The 13,308-nt window shown below is 40.4% G+C and overlaps 1 protein-coding gene across 3 annotated transcripts in view; it reads right to left on the bottom strand.

The window, feature by feature from the left end:
* NIBAN1 (niban apoptosis regulator 1) overlaps window positions 1–13,308 on the bottom strand; it is a 126,985-nt gene that overhangs the window by 94,132 nt on the left and 19,545 nt on the right. For 2 of the 3 annotated variants that reach the window (XM_036342821.1, XM_036342823.1), the window contains exon 2: window positions 12,552–12,670. The exons of the other annotated variant lie outside the window; for it this stretch is intronic. In XM_036342821.1, the coding sequence (XP_036198714.1) occupies window positions 12,552–12,627 (76 nt within the window). In that variant the 5' untranslated portion in view covers window positions 12,628–12,670. The remainder of the gene's footprint in view (window positions 1–12,551; window positions 12,671–13,308) is intronic. 3 annotated transcript variants of the gene reach the window in all.

Genomic DNA, 13,308 nt, shown 5'->3' with positions numbered 1-13,308 from the left:
TTTTTTAAACTATAGTCCAGCCCTCCAACAGTCTGAGGGACAGTGAACTGGCCCCCTGTTTAAAAAGTTTGAGGACCCCTGGTCTAATTCAATGAATTTTGGCAACTATTTATAATTTTACAAACACCACATTATCATGATATAAAACAGCTTTATCACTTCCCAAAACCCAATTTAAAAAAAATAATTCAAGTACCCTAAAATCATAATATTTAAAATGCTCCCAAATAGTGCTGTCCTTTGACATAGTGAGTGAGATTTAGTAAGTCTGGTTCCCAAACATTTGAAAGGAAGGTCTATGCCACTTATTTTTTGTAAAGAGCCACTTCTTAGAAAACTTTTTTTCCCTCCAAAAAGGAAGAAATATGTGGCACTGATTTAGTTTTTAAGAAATAAAACTCACTTGTATAAGAATTTCCCCCTGAAAGGATGTCTTTATTTTTCCACCAAATAAATGTACACTTAAAAATATTTTTTTCTTACTTTAACAATAAAACAAATGCTAGGTAATTGTGTCAACTTCATCAAAAATGTTATCGAGTGTGCCTGATAGATGAGATTATCATGAAAAGCTCATAGGAAGATTTGTCAAACTTTTACTGCACGATGTGCTTGGGACTTTGAACATGGTCACATTTCACCATCTCACCGGACATAAGACTGCACCCAGCAGATTAGAGCAAAAGCAACCCTCCAGAGATAGTAATAGGAGGAAGAACAAAAACAGGAATCAGGAACCCTTTCACCCCAAGAGAACGCACAAAGGATCAGTACATCCAGCTCCAAGCTCAAGGGGCCCCCTTCCGGCTGTAGGGACCTTGGCTGCCAAAAACCAAAGCCACCACTGTCCCCTTTGCATGTCTCTTGCAGACTTTTCAGGAATATGCAGTTTGCTGGCTGTTGCTTTATCCTCTTTCACAACTTCCTACTCAGCGTTTCTTTTACCAGGAAGTGATTGGAGAAAAACAGGATAAGGTAAAACGCAAATCTATCCATCTTTTAAATAATCAGCAATGAAATAAAAGTCTTCAGAGATTAAATCTAGGTAGACTACTGAGAGAAAAGTTTGAAGTCTGCTCAATTCAGAGTGAAGGCTGCCAAAACAGCGGTATCTAGCCATCGTTAGCCTGGGAGATAGACTGACAGCTTGATTTCTTTTGGCAGGTTTCCCACATCTCAGTTCGTGGGGACACACTCCCACAGTACACGGATGCCTGAAATGAGCATGCTCAATGTGAAAAAAAAATGAAACTGACTCGAGAATAAGTTATATGATTTCAACCTTTGCTTCCTGTGTGTACATAAAAAGATATGCTTTACTAAATGAGGACATCAAGAAGCAAATCAGATAAGAAATGCACAAAATCATCCATTAAACTAAGTGTTAAGACTAACTAAACCCAAATAGTGCATGCATGTGATAGATGGAAGCGGGCAAGAGCAAGTATATTTATGATGCTTCCACCCAAAAACATACAACCATCAACTTGGGAAACAATTGAGGAGTTTGGGTGCTCAGTGTTTCAGCCTCCCTCCCGGCAGACCCCTTTGGTAAAATGTGGTCACCAAATGTACATTATGGTTTTAGGACACATGTCAGTGCACATCGAGAAACCACAAAGGGATGTGGCCCAACCAATTTAGTCTTTAGTGATAGAGGCGATACTTCAGCAAGAGGTAGGCTGGTCTCTGGGCATGTTTTGAAGTACGTGCATTTCACTGCTCCTAAAATGCATGGTTTCTTCACATTTTAACATCTCTAAATTGAGCCTGTGTCTTATAATCAATTGGGTCTTCCACAAAGTTGCTATCATGACATGTTGCATGTGCACAAACTTGGGTCATAGCTCTTCAGACTGCTGTTACATTAATTGAGCTTTGTTTATAGACAGTATTGAATTTCATTGCCATTTTTAATACATCTTTAAAAGATTATACTGATTCAATATAAAATTATTGTGTAAATAAAAAGGCATGGAAATGGAGTTTCAGGATAACGTTGATATCAGTGGGATAAATATTTACCTTTGGGGAAAAATGACCACAATTCCTTATTTGATCGCAAAGCAACAATCAATTATTTAATGGGATCTAAACAAGAGATAGAAAATGTTGAGATGCATTTTGTTGCAAAGATACATGCAAAGGGCTGTCTACTTTGTGCCAAGCAATACAACTGAAAGCAGGCAAAGTGCTAAATATCTCAGAAGAGATGCAAGAAATGCCAAAAACAATGGTAAGCCAGTATGGCCAACTCATGTGTAGTGCGGGGTGATCCTTAAACATAATTGGCAGCACTTTTTTTCTTAATGACACATAAAATAGTGGTGCACTTACCACTGAGATCATACGCAAGTCAGTGAAATACCACAGTCAAGTTTGTCTTCAGGACCCTCTCCATGGTCCTCCCCTCCTTCAGTTAGCTCAATACACTCTCCAGCTCTTTCTGCAGGTTAGTCTTGCCTATCTCGGGGATACTAATATTTGAAACCTGTATGAACTAATGGACAAGGCTGGTTCGAGCTGTAAACTGTTTTTGCATTACTCCTTGAAGTAATTTATAATATATGAAAAATCCACTTGAATTTTATGATTTTTTTTAAGTTTAAAAGTTACTACTGTTAAGAAAGACAAGGTCTGGGTATAATCAAAGAAAAATGTATTTGCCTTTCTTTCCCCTCTTAGTAACAGTCTTTTATATCTGTTTTCTTTAGCATGTAGAAAAACTATTCCTTTATCCCTACCAAGGACTGCCTATGACCCTACCAACAAAAAGTAGGTGACAATTATAATGGTAAACTCTCAATAACCGGGAAAGCATGACAAAAAGAAATCTCACCCCCCAAATTTGGCTGGAGACAGAGAAATTAAAGCGTAACTAGACTGAATTAAGTACAAAACCCCCAAGTCTAACATTGGAAACCCTTTCAATATCCACATCATAATCCCAGCATACATTTCCCTTCGCTTTTCCCACTTCCCTACACTCCCGTCAAATAGACTTTTGTCCTGCTAGCATGACCTGCACCTTCCCGTGACCATGCTGTGCTCTCTGCTTGGAATGCCCTTTATCCAAGCCATTTCAACCCACCAGAATCCTATCCATCCTTCTGAGCCCATTCATTTAATATATATTAAGCACAGTCTATGTGTACATTAATAAGGGTTTTTAAAAAGTAATTTGGAAGGTATCTGCCCTGAGGAGCCACCAGTCTGACCTATCTTAGATGTTACATCTTTCACAAAGCCTCTACTTACTTTTATTATTTCAAATTAAGAATCTCTTACTGACCTCCAACTATGGAATAATACTGAGCACTTTCACATACACTTACATCATTTAATACACACAAAAGCTTCACTAAGCAGACTCTCCATAGACCCACTGGTCATATGAGAAAAACTATGCTCACCCAGGCCAATGTTTCTCAGTGGTTAGAGGGTCGGCCCACATACTGAAGGGTCACAAATTGGGTTACTGGTCAAGGGCATATACGTGCCTTACAGGTTCAATCCCCGATCAAGGTCAGGGTGTGTGTGGGAGGCACCCAATCAATGTGTCTCTCTCACATCAGTGTTTCTCTGTCTCTTTGTCTATCTCTCTCTCCCTCTTCCTCTATCTTCCCCTCTCTTCTACTCTCTCTAAAAATCAATTGAAAAAATATTCCCAGATGAGGATTAAAAAACACACACACCAAAAGCCTCTGTTCATAAATACTGTTCTTAGCAAGTGTCCTGTTATGGACCTAGACCCTAGGTTTATTTCCACCAATATTCCAGCAGCATTCACTTCATCTTATTATTTGTGTGGCTATCTTACCTTTTCTATTAGAATGAAAATTTAAAACTTCTAATGTGTACTTTGAACATTCACTATATGAAATATCTGGCTTATAACAGGTACTCATAACGTATTTACAAAGAAAGCTGTGTTCCAAGTATTCTGGTGAACACCAATGCTGGTTCATAATACAGAGCTGAGGGTCTGAGAACCACCCGACCTACCTGACATTGCGACGTTGGCACACACTGAACAGTATGAGAAGTGGGGATGAGAGTTGTGAAGGATGTTAGAATGTATATGAGAAAATCATTGGTTCAAGGAAAGGGAAATAACCTATGTTGACCTGATTGAGACTGGAAGGTCTAAAGTAAATGACATGCTAAAAATGCATTAACAGAAAAAAATGTGAAAAAGAAAATAAAAGTTTGCAAGAATTCAGACTGGCTTGATCAAGCTCCGTTCACAGACACGGGCTGAAATGTAGATACCTGGGACCACAGAAAGCTTAGTTGGGTCAATTTCAACATCTGAATCTAGGAATACAAAATGAATCAAGAATTGAGGGGTGTGTGTGTGTGTGTGTGTGTTTAAGCTTTGACCAGGACCTGGGATCCAGAAAGAAAAACAATCCTCCTTCTCTAGGAACTTAACGTAGCTGAGAGAGAACTCGACTTGGATCTAACAGCGGAGGACGAAGCTGCTCAGTGAGAGAAAGCTACAGACTCATGGCTGAAAGCAAACACAGACCAGTGAGAGAGGGACAGGATCCCAGAGTTGGAAGGAGCCATAGCTATTATCTAATCAAACCTATTCTTGTGATGGACAACAAAACAGGGGAAAGTTGAGTCTATTTAAAGGTTTACACTTATGCTAAACTAATTAAGTAACATGAGCTTGCCCACTTCTAACTGACCTCATCCAAACAGAGCTGTGTTCCCAGATCCCATCACCACGCAGCGAGAGTCATATGGACCCCAAAGGAACGCACATATGCCCTGCCTGAACTGGATGGTGCTGGAATCGGAGGGGCCTGAGAAAGGAAAGCACGACTCCTGGAGAGCTCACGGAGTCCAGGGGCACAGTTCTAGAGGTGGGAACTCTCCATGCCTGATTCCCTGGAAAGGACAAACAGAAAGCTTTCCAGAGGAAACGGGATGGAGAGTACTCACAGGAGCTCTCTGTTTATGGGGCTTCATATTTACCCTTTTCCCAGATTGTTGCCTCCCAGTGAGCATCAGTTTCCTGTGGTTGCTGTAACAAATTACCACAAGCTAAAAATAACAGAAACTAGTTCTCCTCATCTTTGTTTGAAATAACAGAAGCTTATTCTCTCACCGTTCTGAAGGCCAGAAGTCTAAAATCACTATCACTAGGATGAAATCAGGGGGTTAGCTGGTCCACCCTCTGCTGGTAGGGCCACACCCCTCCACAGGGTCTAGGGGAGAATCTGTTTCTTGCCTCTTCCAGCTGCTGGTATTCCTTGGCTTATAGCTACATCATTGCAATCTCTGCCTCAGTTTTCACATTGCCATGTCATATGTACCTGTGCGTGTATCTATGTGTAGATGTGTGTGTGACCTCCCTCTACCTCTCTCATAAAGAATGCAAGTGATTGCATTTAATCACCTTATCTCAAGGTCCTTAAACCTAAAGACTCTTTTCCCAAATAAGGTAACATTTACAGATTCCTGGGATTAAAATGTTCTTTAGGGGACATTCTTCGGCTTGCTCTACCATGTCAACAAAAGTCACCTCCACTGTTAATATAAAAACATTTTCAAATAAAGAAACAGAGGGTCTTGTATGAAGCCACACTGCAAGACTCCTCCACTCTATGCCATGTCCCTTTGTTACTTTCACAGGCACATTGCTTTTTAAAAATATATATATATTTATTGCTTTCGGAGAGGAAAGGAGAGGGAGAGAGAGATGGAAACATCAATGATGAGGGAGAATCATTGATCGGCTGCCTCCTACTGGGGATCGAGCCCGCAACCAGGGCATGTGCCCTTGATGGGAATCGAACCCAGGACCCTTCAGTCCACAGGCTGATGCTCTATCCACTGAGCCAAACCAGCTAGGGCCACATTGCGTTATAAGAATTAATTTTCAGTTCATCTAAGGAAGCAATAATATTAGGCAGTACAAGTATTTTTTAAAATCTAATAAAATTATCTAGGTATTCATTCCTGTCTTCTTTTAGTAGCTGGTTTTAAAACCATTCCTAAGATGGTTCCTGAGATTGCCCAACGTTTCTATTGTCTTCCTGTAACCCTTCCACTCAGAAACTGGCCTCCTTAGTTCTCCCCTGCTGCTTCACCACACAGAAAGGGCCAAGAGCTAGTATTCCCTCACAGGCGGTTGGAGTTTATATATTATTTGCATATTGCTTGGTTCATTAATTAACTCAATAACTACTTCTTAACTACCTATGAACCAGACTCTGGGCTAATCCTTGGAGAAACAAAGATGAGAGGTGGACGGATCCTCTCAATGAGAGGAGGAGAAGTGGAGAATGGCCAACACAGGAAATGCGATAAATGCTGTAATGAAAGGAAATACAGAGAGAGAGAACAGGATGGTGCGAGAGGGCGATTGGCTAGGGAGAAAGGAAAACCGTAGGGCAGCCTTGTTCATGGAAACAAAGGTAAAAAACAGATTCAAATGAAAGCAGTTACCTCAATGGCAGGGAAAAGGAAGACAGAGGCAAACAGGCTTCGTGAACAGAGGTCACTGATAACATGAAAGCAGTTTTTGTAGACGTGGAGACAGGGATACAGGGTGATTCGGAGCGACAGTGAGAGAAGGCAATGGCTATAAAATCCTCCTCTTGAAGAAAGGTCGGAGATGAAGGAAAGGAGAGAGAGAGGAGGCAGCACAAGGAATAACAACTGAAAAGGTCAAATACAGGGATTTCTTGGTAGTGAGGAGGGAGATGGCGATGATGGTGCATGTGAGACAGGAAAGACATCCGCTTGTTTCCAAGATGAGGAGAGGCAACCAGTGAGGAAACAAAGACTCCAGATAGAGGGTAAGAAGAAATGGACAAGGTGGTCAGTTCCTGGGTTAACTTGAGGAGACACCCCTTGCCTTAAAGAAGGACAGTGTGGCCATTCAAAGACCACTATGAAAGCCCAGCAACCAAAGCCCCTGAATTGCTACAACAGCTCTCCCTGGTGTTGGTGCCGGCACAGCTGGGGCTGGACTTCAGAGGCTAAGCAAGATTCTCCACATCCACAGCAAGACACCCAGTGACTGTGAAGGGTAGCAAGGAAGTATGAGAGTGAATAAAATTCCCCAAAGTACTTTTGCAGGCCTTCTGGAACTTTAACATTTCTCAAATCATATAATACTATAGGATCCCTCCACACCACTCAGCGGAGTCTTAAAAATGTAGGAAAGAAAACAATTTTAAAATATTGCTGTTAAATACTTTTCTGATGAAAAGCACAATGATAGGTACATAGCAGACTTGGGGAACCTTTTTTTCTGCCAAGGGTCATTGGGATATTTATAACATCATTCACAGGCCATACAAAATTGTCAAGTTAAAAATTAGCCTACTATATTTGGTCAAACATTTAATTAACTCACCCTAATGCCTGGGCAGGGCCAGACCAAATGATTTTGCCAACCTTATACAACCCTGGAGCCAGACCAGACGTTACCCACCCGCTAGTATATAGGATCCCAAGTAGTGTAAATTCATATATCCTATTTTAGTAGGGGACCAGGAAGAGGACTGCTATTATCTTAAAATCTCGTGACAACAATATGATTTATATTACCTTACTATTAAAGCAGGCACTTGGCAAGAAAGTTAAATAAAACCCTTGTATAATAATTTTTTTAATGACTTGTTCTCATTAGTTCCACGAGTAAAAATTCCTAGGCACATTCTGCATTCTCAGTTAATACGTGAAGTAATCTTTGTAAAGATGTGAGAAGGCTTTCTTTATTTCTAAATGAAAAAGATATAGTGACATCATCAACATTGTGTCACTCATTATGCTTGAGATGGGTTGATGGAGTTGGCCTCCTACATCTCCTGCCTGGTTAAAGGGATAATATGCTGCAAATCTAGATACAACAGAAATGGTATGTGGACCTACTTCCGTCTGCCCTTCCTTTTTTTAAAAGAGTTTTTAAAAAAATAAATTTATTGGGGTGACATCTATATATATAAAAGGCTAATATGCAAAGTGTCCCCTTGGGAGTTCGACCAGGAGTTCAATTGCTCACTATGATGTGTGCTGGCCACCGGGGGTGGGGGTGGGGGTGGGGGGCGGAACAAAGGAAGACCCCAGCTGGCAGCCAGAAGGCCCCAATCAGCCTTGATCACTGGCCAGGCCTAGGGTCTCTACCCATGCACAAATTTCATGCACCCGGCCTCTAGTTGGTTACTAGCATTATATAAATTTCAAGTGTACAGTTCTATAATACACCATGTGTATATTGCATTGTATGCTCACCACTCAAGGTTTGGTTTCCTTCCATCACCATATATTTGACCCCTCTGTGTCCTCCCTTCACCTCCCCTTTTCCTCTGGGAACCACCCTTCAGTTGTCTGTGTCTATGAGTTTGTATGTTTTGTTTGTTTATTTGATTGTTTATAAAACCTCTGTTTTATACCTCACATATGAGTAAAATCATATGGTTCTTGTCCTTTTCCATCAGACATTTCACTTAGCATGATACTCTCAAAATCCATCCAGGTAGTGACAAATAGTCTGCCCTTTCTTATGTCTCATTTTTTTCTGCTTTACATTGTGGGAAAATGAGACAGATATTTTATCGACTATGGTCATCACTTGTAACAATACCTAAACCACGTAGAGAATTTGGCAAACAGAAGAAGAAAAGGGAGAGATTTTAAAGAAAGAGAAGAAATTGAGGCACGTAAATGAAAGCCAATTGAAGTTCTTTGGTACTTCTTTCCATCTCCACTCCAACAGGTCTTATTCTAAATTAGGAAAGTCAAACACCTAAAATGTCCACACTTTTATTTAAAGAATCTGGAGGAGTTTCCATGCACCTCCTGAATTTAGATTGAGGGGTGGGGTAGACATCACCCATATATCCTACAATACTAGCTACTTCATTCTGGTTTCTAAAAACCAATTAGAAGTGTCCCTATGTCCCTTGCTAAATGGTGTCACAGATTGGTATTTGTTGTCATGTTCTTGCAACATTCTCCGAGATGCATCTGTAACTGAGCTTAAGCCACAAGTCAGTTGCTGGGAGATGGAGGAGGCCATATTTGCCCTAATTTGTAGCAAATTTTTCAACCATTCCTTCTGCAGGTATCTGAGCTCCTCACACCTAAGGTCTGTCCTCCCCAGTTCTCTTTAAAAAAAAAAAAACAACAACACACACAACAAGTTACATGAAGGCATTAGTCCCACCATGAATTGTGTCTCCAGGACCTGGAAAGATGTACAATATAGTACAAGTGATGGAGCTCAAGTCAGTAGTGCAGTGCTTGAGGTTACAGCTGAACTGATGGGGTCAGTTGCTCTAACAGGAAAGTGCAGAGAACAGATGAGTCTCCCACCAAAAGGATTTTCACAGTTCTCAGGAGAAGAGGGAAGTTTTTAGCCATAGAGAAGAATATGGAAAGGACTCAAAGATGGGTGACATTTAGATAGAGGACTGATCTTGACTGAACTTTCCACAGTTCACAGCCCAGTGACAGGGCCTATATTAAGATAAGACAATATGCATATATGCATAACCCATGGACACAGACAATAGTGTGGTGAAGGCCTGGGTAAGGGTGGGGACTGGGGGGAGGGGTAGAAGGGGACAATGGGGAAAAGAAAGGGGACATCAATAATACATTCAACAATAAAGGAAGTTATGCTTTTTAAACCCCATTTAGTTGTTTTCAGTTTATAAGAGAAGATGCATTTTGCAGGTTATAAAATACAAAAACATGTCGTTTTGGAGCAAATCTGTGGCACAGCAGGAGGAACACAAGTGAAATACACAGAAGCCTTGAATTTCATCACCTGTTTGAAGAATCGTTACAAATACATTTAATGGGTAAACTTTAAACTGAGACATATGTGCAGTAAAAATATACTGTGAGCTGCCATTTCTATTTTATTTCATTATAAGCACAATGTTTAATTCCTGTGTTTAGAAATCCTATCTGGCTTACAGGAAAAGTTTTTTAATAAAGATACGTCCTTATACTTAAGTGTTTGCTTTAGCCCTACCTTTTCTGACCCCAGCTGCTCCTTAAGGAAAATTCCTTTCCATTTCCCCCCATATTCTGATCACACAAAGTAGATATAAGCCACGAGAAGAGAGAGAAATGAGAGGCGACGGTGCTGCTCTGGGAAGTCAGGGAGCCAGATGTTCAGGGAAAATCTACAGCAGAATACTTTTTGAGCTTAAAAATACATTTCTGTCCATCTGTTAGGCAATGCAGAATACCCTTCAATCAAGAACATCATTTCCCGCCAGCTGTGCTGTGCTGTGTCCCGGGGCCATGACTCAGACAGTGACATTGTAGCCCTCAAATGACAAAGCCCTTTTAGAAAGAAGCCCACAGGCCTCCTGGTCACTTTCAGAATTCAGCATAAAGAGCTCGGGCAACATTCAGGACCAAGAATCCTGCAGAAGACTCTACATCAGCGGTTCTCAACCTGTGGGTCATGACCCCTTTGGGGGTCGAAAGACCCTTTCACAGGGGTCGCCTAAGACCATCGAAAAACACATCTATAATTACATATTGTTTCTGTGATGAATCGCTATGCTTTAATTATGTTCAATGTGTCACAATGAAAATACATCCTGCAGGTCAGATATTTACATGACGATTCCTAACAGTAGCAAAATCACAGTGATGAAGTAGCAACGAAAATAATTTTATGGTTGGGGGTCACCACATCATGAGGAACTGCATTAAAGGGCCGCGGCATGAGGAAGGTTGAGAACCACTGCTCTACACACTAAATTAGTTTTGACTTTGCTTTCTAAAATAACCTAATTTGATTAGTTTCTACCCCCAAAAGATGCGGCGATACTCTCCCTTCTTTTTAGTTCCCTGGATTCTCACTCAACATTTGTAAGAACTGCTGCCATTTTTTAAAGATTCATGTTTCTCCCGGGCACAGTCTCCTGACTGACTGCCCACATTTAGCACCAATGTAATGACTGGCGGGAGCAGTCTCTCAAACTCTGTAACTCCTGGCACGAAAAATAAAACCAGACTTGTCCCATCAAATACTTTCAGGTGACTTGAGAACCAATGATGTTTCAGAAGAAATCTCAACCCAGAACAGGAAAAAGAAACATGTGAAGATAAGAACATCAATGAGAATGCGAGCTAAGTGTTTTGCTTCTTTTGGAGAGAAAATGAAACCATTTCTTGTAACCTCTGATGTCTTAGGAAAATGGCTCAGCTTTTTGGGTCACAGGCCCCTTTAATAATATGCTGAAAGTTTTGGATACCAGAAAAATGAACAAAGACACAAAATTCTGCCACTTCAAATTCCCTGACCCCAAGCCAAGACATTTTGATATAGATGTCTGTGAAGAATTCTTCTGAAGCTTGCGGGTTACAAAATTAGATCAGAATGAGTTCTGCAGGAAGCCTGCATTGGCCAACAAATGAAAAACCAATGGGCTTGTCCTGAAAGAGTAAAATAAAAAATATTACATCTATATTTATTTAAGGTTTTAGTTCAGACTTAAATTCAATTTTTAAAATGGTGCCTCTGGAATGAATAGGTCCCCGATCCCTGCAACTTTAATATACCAATGCATCAATGCCATGTCTTGGAGAGAAATTTCTATTTTCTTCATAAAAGCAGAGAGGTTATATTTGGTTTATTTATGAAGCTAGCACATGTTGATGCTGAATCACACACACACACACACACACACACAAAACCCAACCATACTATTTAGAAATTGACCACATATCTTGCTGCTACTCGAATATTTGCAGCTTGCTAAAGAAATACAGTGCAGTAAGTCAAGACCAATAACTCAGCAACTGCAAATTACAGTTCAAAAAATGACTTCCAAAACCTTTGTTCTTCTATTAATTAACCTTAAACGTCTTTATTTAGTGCTAAATTCTCCAGCACACTGTATTAGACACAGAGGGTGATACAAAGGTGTATATAGTTCACTGTGGGAGAATATGATCCAAAGGGGGAAAGAAAGCTCAGGATTTGAAGTTTGTCACAAAACCAGAGGTAGAGTGAAGAGGAGGATGATCTTCCAAAAAGAAAATGAAAAACTCATGAACAAATCTTATCTCTGCCTCACTGTACAGAAATCGCTATCCAGTTACCGCTGTGGATATGGGCCGATTGCTGTCTTTGTGTACATGGAGCGTCAGGACTCATCTCCAGAAGACATCCACGCACCATTGGAATAAAGAAACCTGCTACTGGCCTGGGAGAGAAAGGATGGGTAATAGTCACCACTCCTTGTTGGGAGTATTAAGGACTCTGTGCAAATATGATTTGGTCAGTCATGCTTGCTGTCCATCGTTGTGGTGACTGGTTCTGCAATATAATAGTCTACTGAGATATTCTAAGCCCTACTAACCCATGAATCAGTCCTTGGATCTTCATGGGAATGGGTCACATCACTAGCACACAAAAGGAGCATCATGAGTACCTAAGAAGAAGTCACAGGCTGGAGACTAAAAGACCCAGGAACACAGGTGGGGTTCTTTATGCCTCTTCCTTTCAATGTTAGGACTTTGGGAAAGTGAAAATATTGAGTCAGTGAACAGCTTACAGTGAAGAGGTGATTGGTAAGAGGATGTCATTTTCTGTTGGATGCAGAGTGTACTGCAATGATGGGTTGCCAACATCTCATGAGGACAGGGAAGAAAGTCTTGAAGATGACTAGTTGATCTTTAAAATGAATATGGAAGGAAAAAGAAAGCAATGAGCATGTAAAACCATGAAAGCAGTTACCAGAAAGGTCTTCAGTCTTGTCATGGGAAAAAGAAGAATAGTTAGGGAGGAGCCCTACTAATCCTATAAGAAAACTGGGAAACAAATGAAAAAAAGAAAAAAGGAGAAGAAAACTACTGGGAAAAGTTCCCAAAATGATACCCTCAAGAGTCTCATAGTTGTATGAGAACAGTACAGAGCACGGTAACTTGAGAATAAGATGGTAAATACAATTCTGTAATAATTACTGATAGCTGGTAGTATTCCAAACAAATATCTGTAAGGAAGAGAGATAAAGAAATATCACTCATCATCTATGTGAAAATCCATGAACCAAGGCAGTAAGGATGATGAAGAGGCATTTGAATGAGGATTAAATGAGAGGAAAAGATATCATAATGTTGATGAAACTGAAATTAACAGACTGTCTGGCCCAATGGAAGAAATGGATGATGTTTTCCTAATTTAGTTTACAATGTTGGCACAGAGGCATGAAACAGTTGGGATGTGAAACTTCAGTGACCCCAAACATTTGATTGGAGATGCTAAACTAAAAGCAGAATGTCTCTCAAATTACTGCCTTGACTGGATGGCAA

This window comes from Myotis myotis, unplaced genomic scaffold, assembly GCF_014108235.1.
Source record: "Myotis myotis isolate mMyoMyo1 unplaced genomic scaffold, mMyoMyo1.p scaffold_m19_p_18, whole genome shotgun sequence".
NCBI classification, from domain to species: domain Eukaryota; kingdom Metazoa; phylum Chordata; class Mammalia; order Chiroptera; family Vespertilionidae; genus Myotis; species Myotis myotis.
This window is presented reverse-complemented; position numbering and strand designations above follow the sequence as displayed.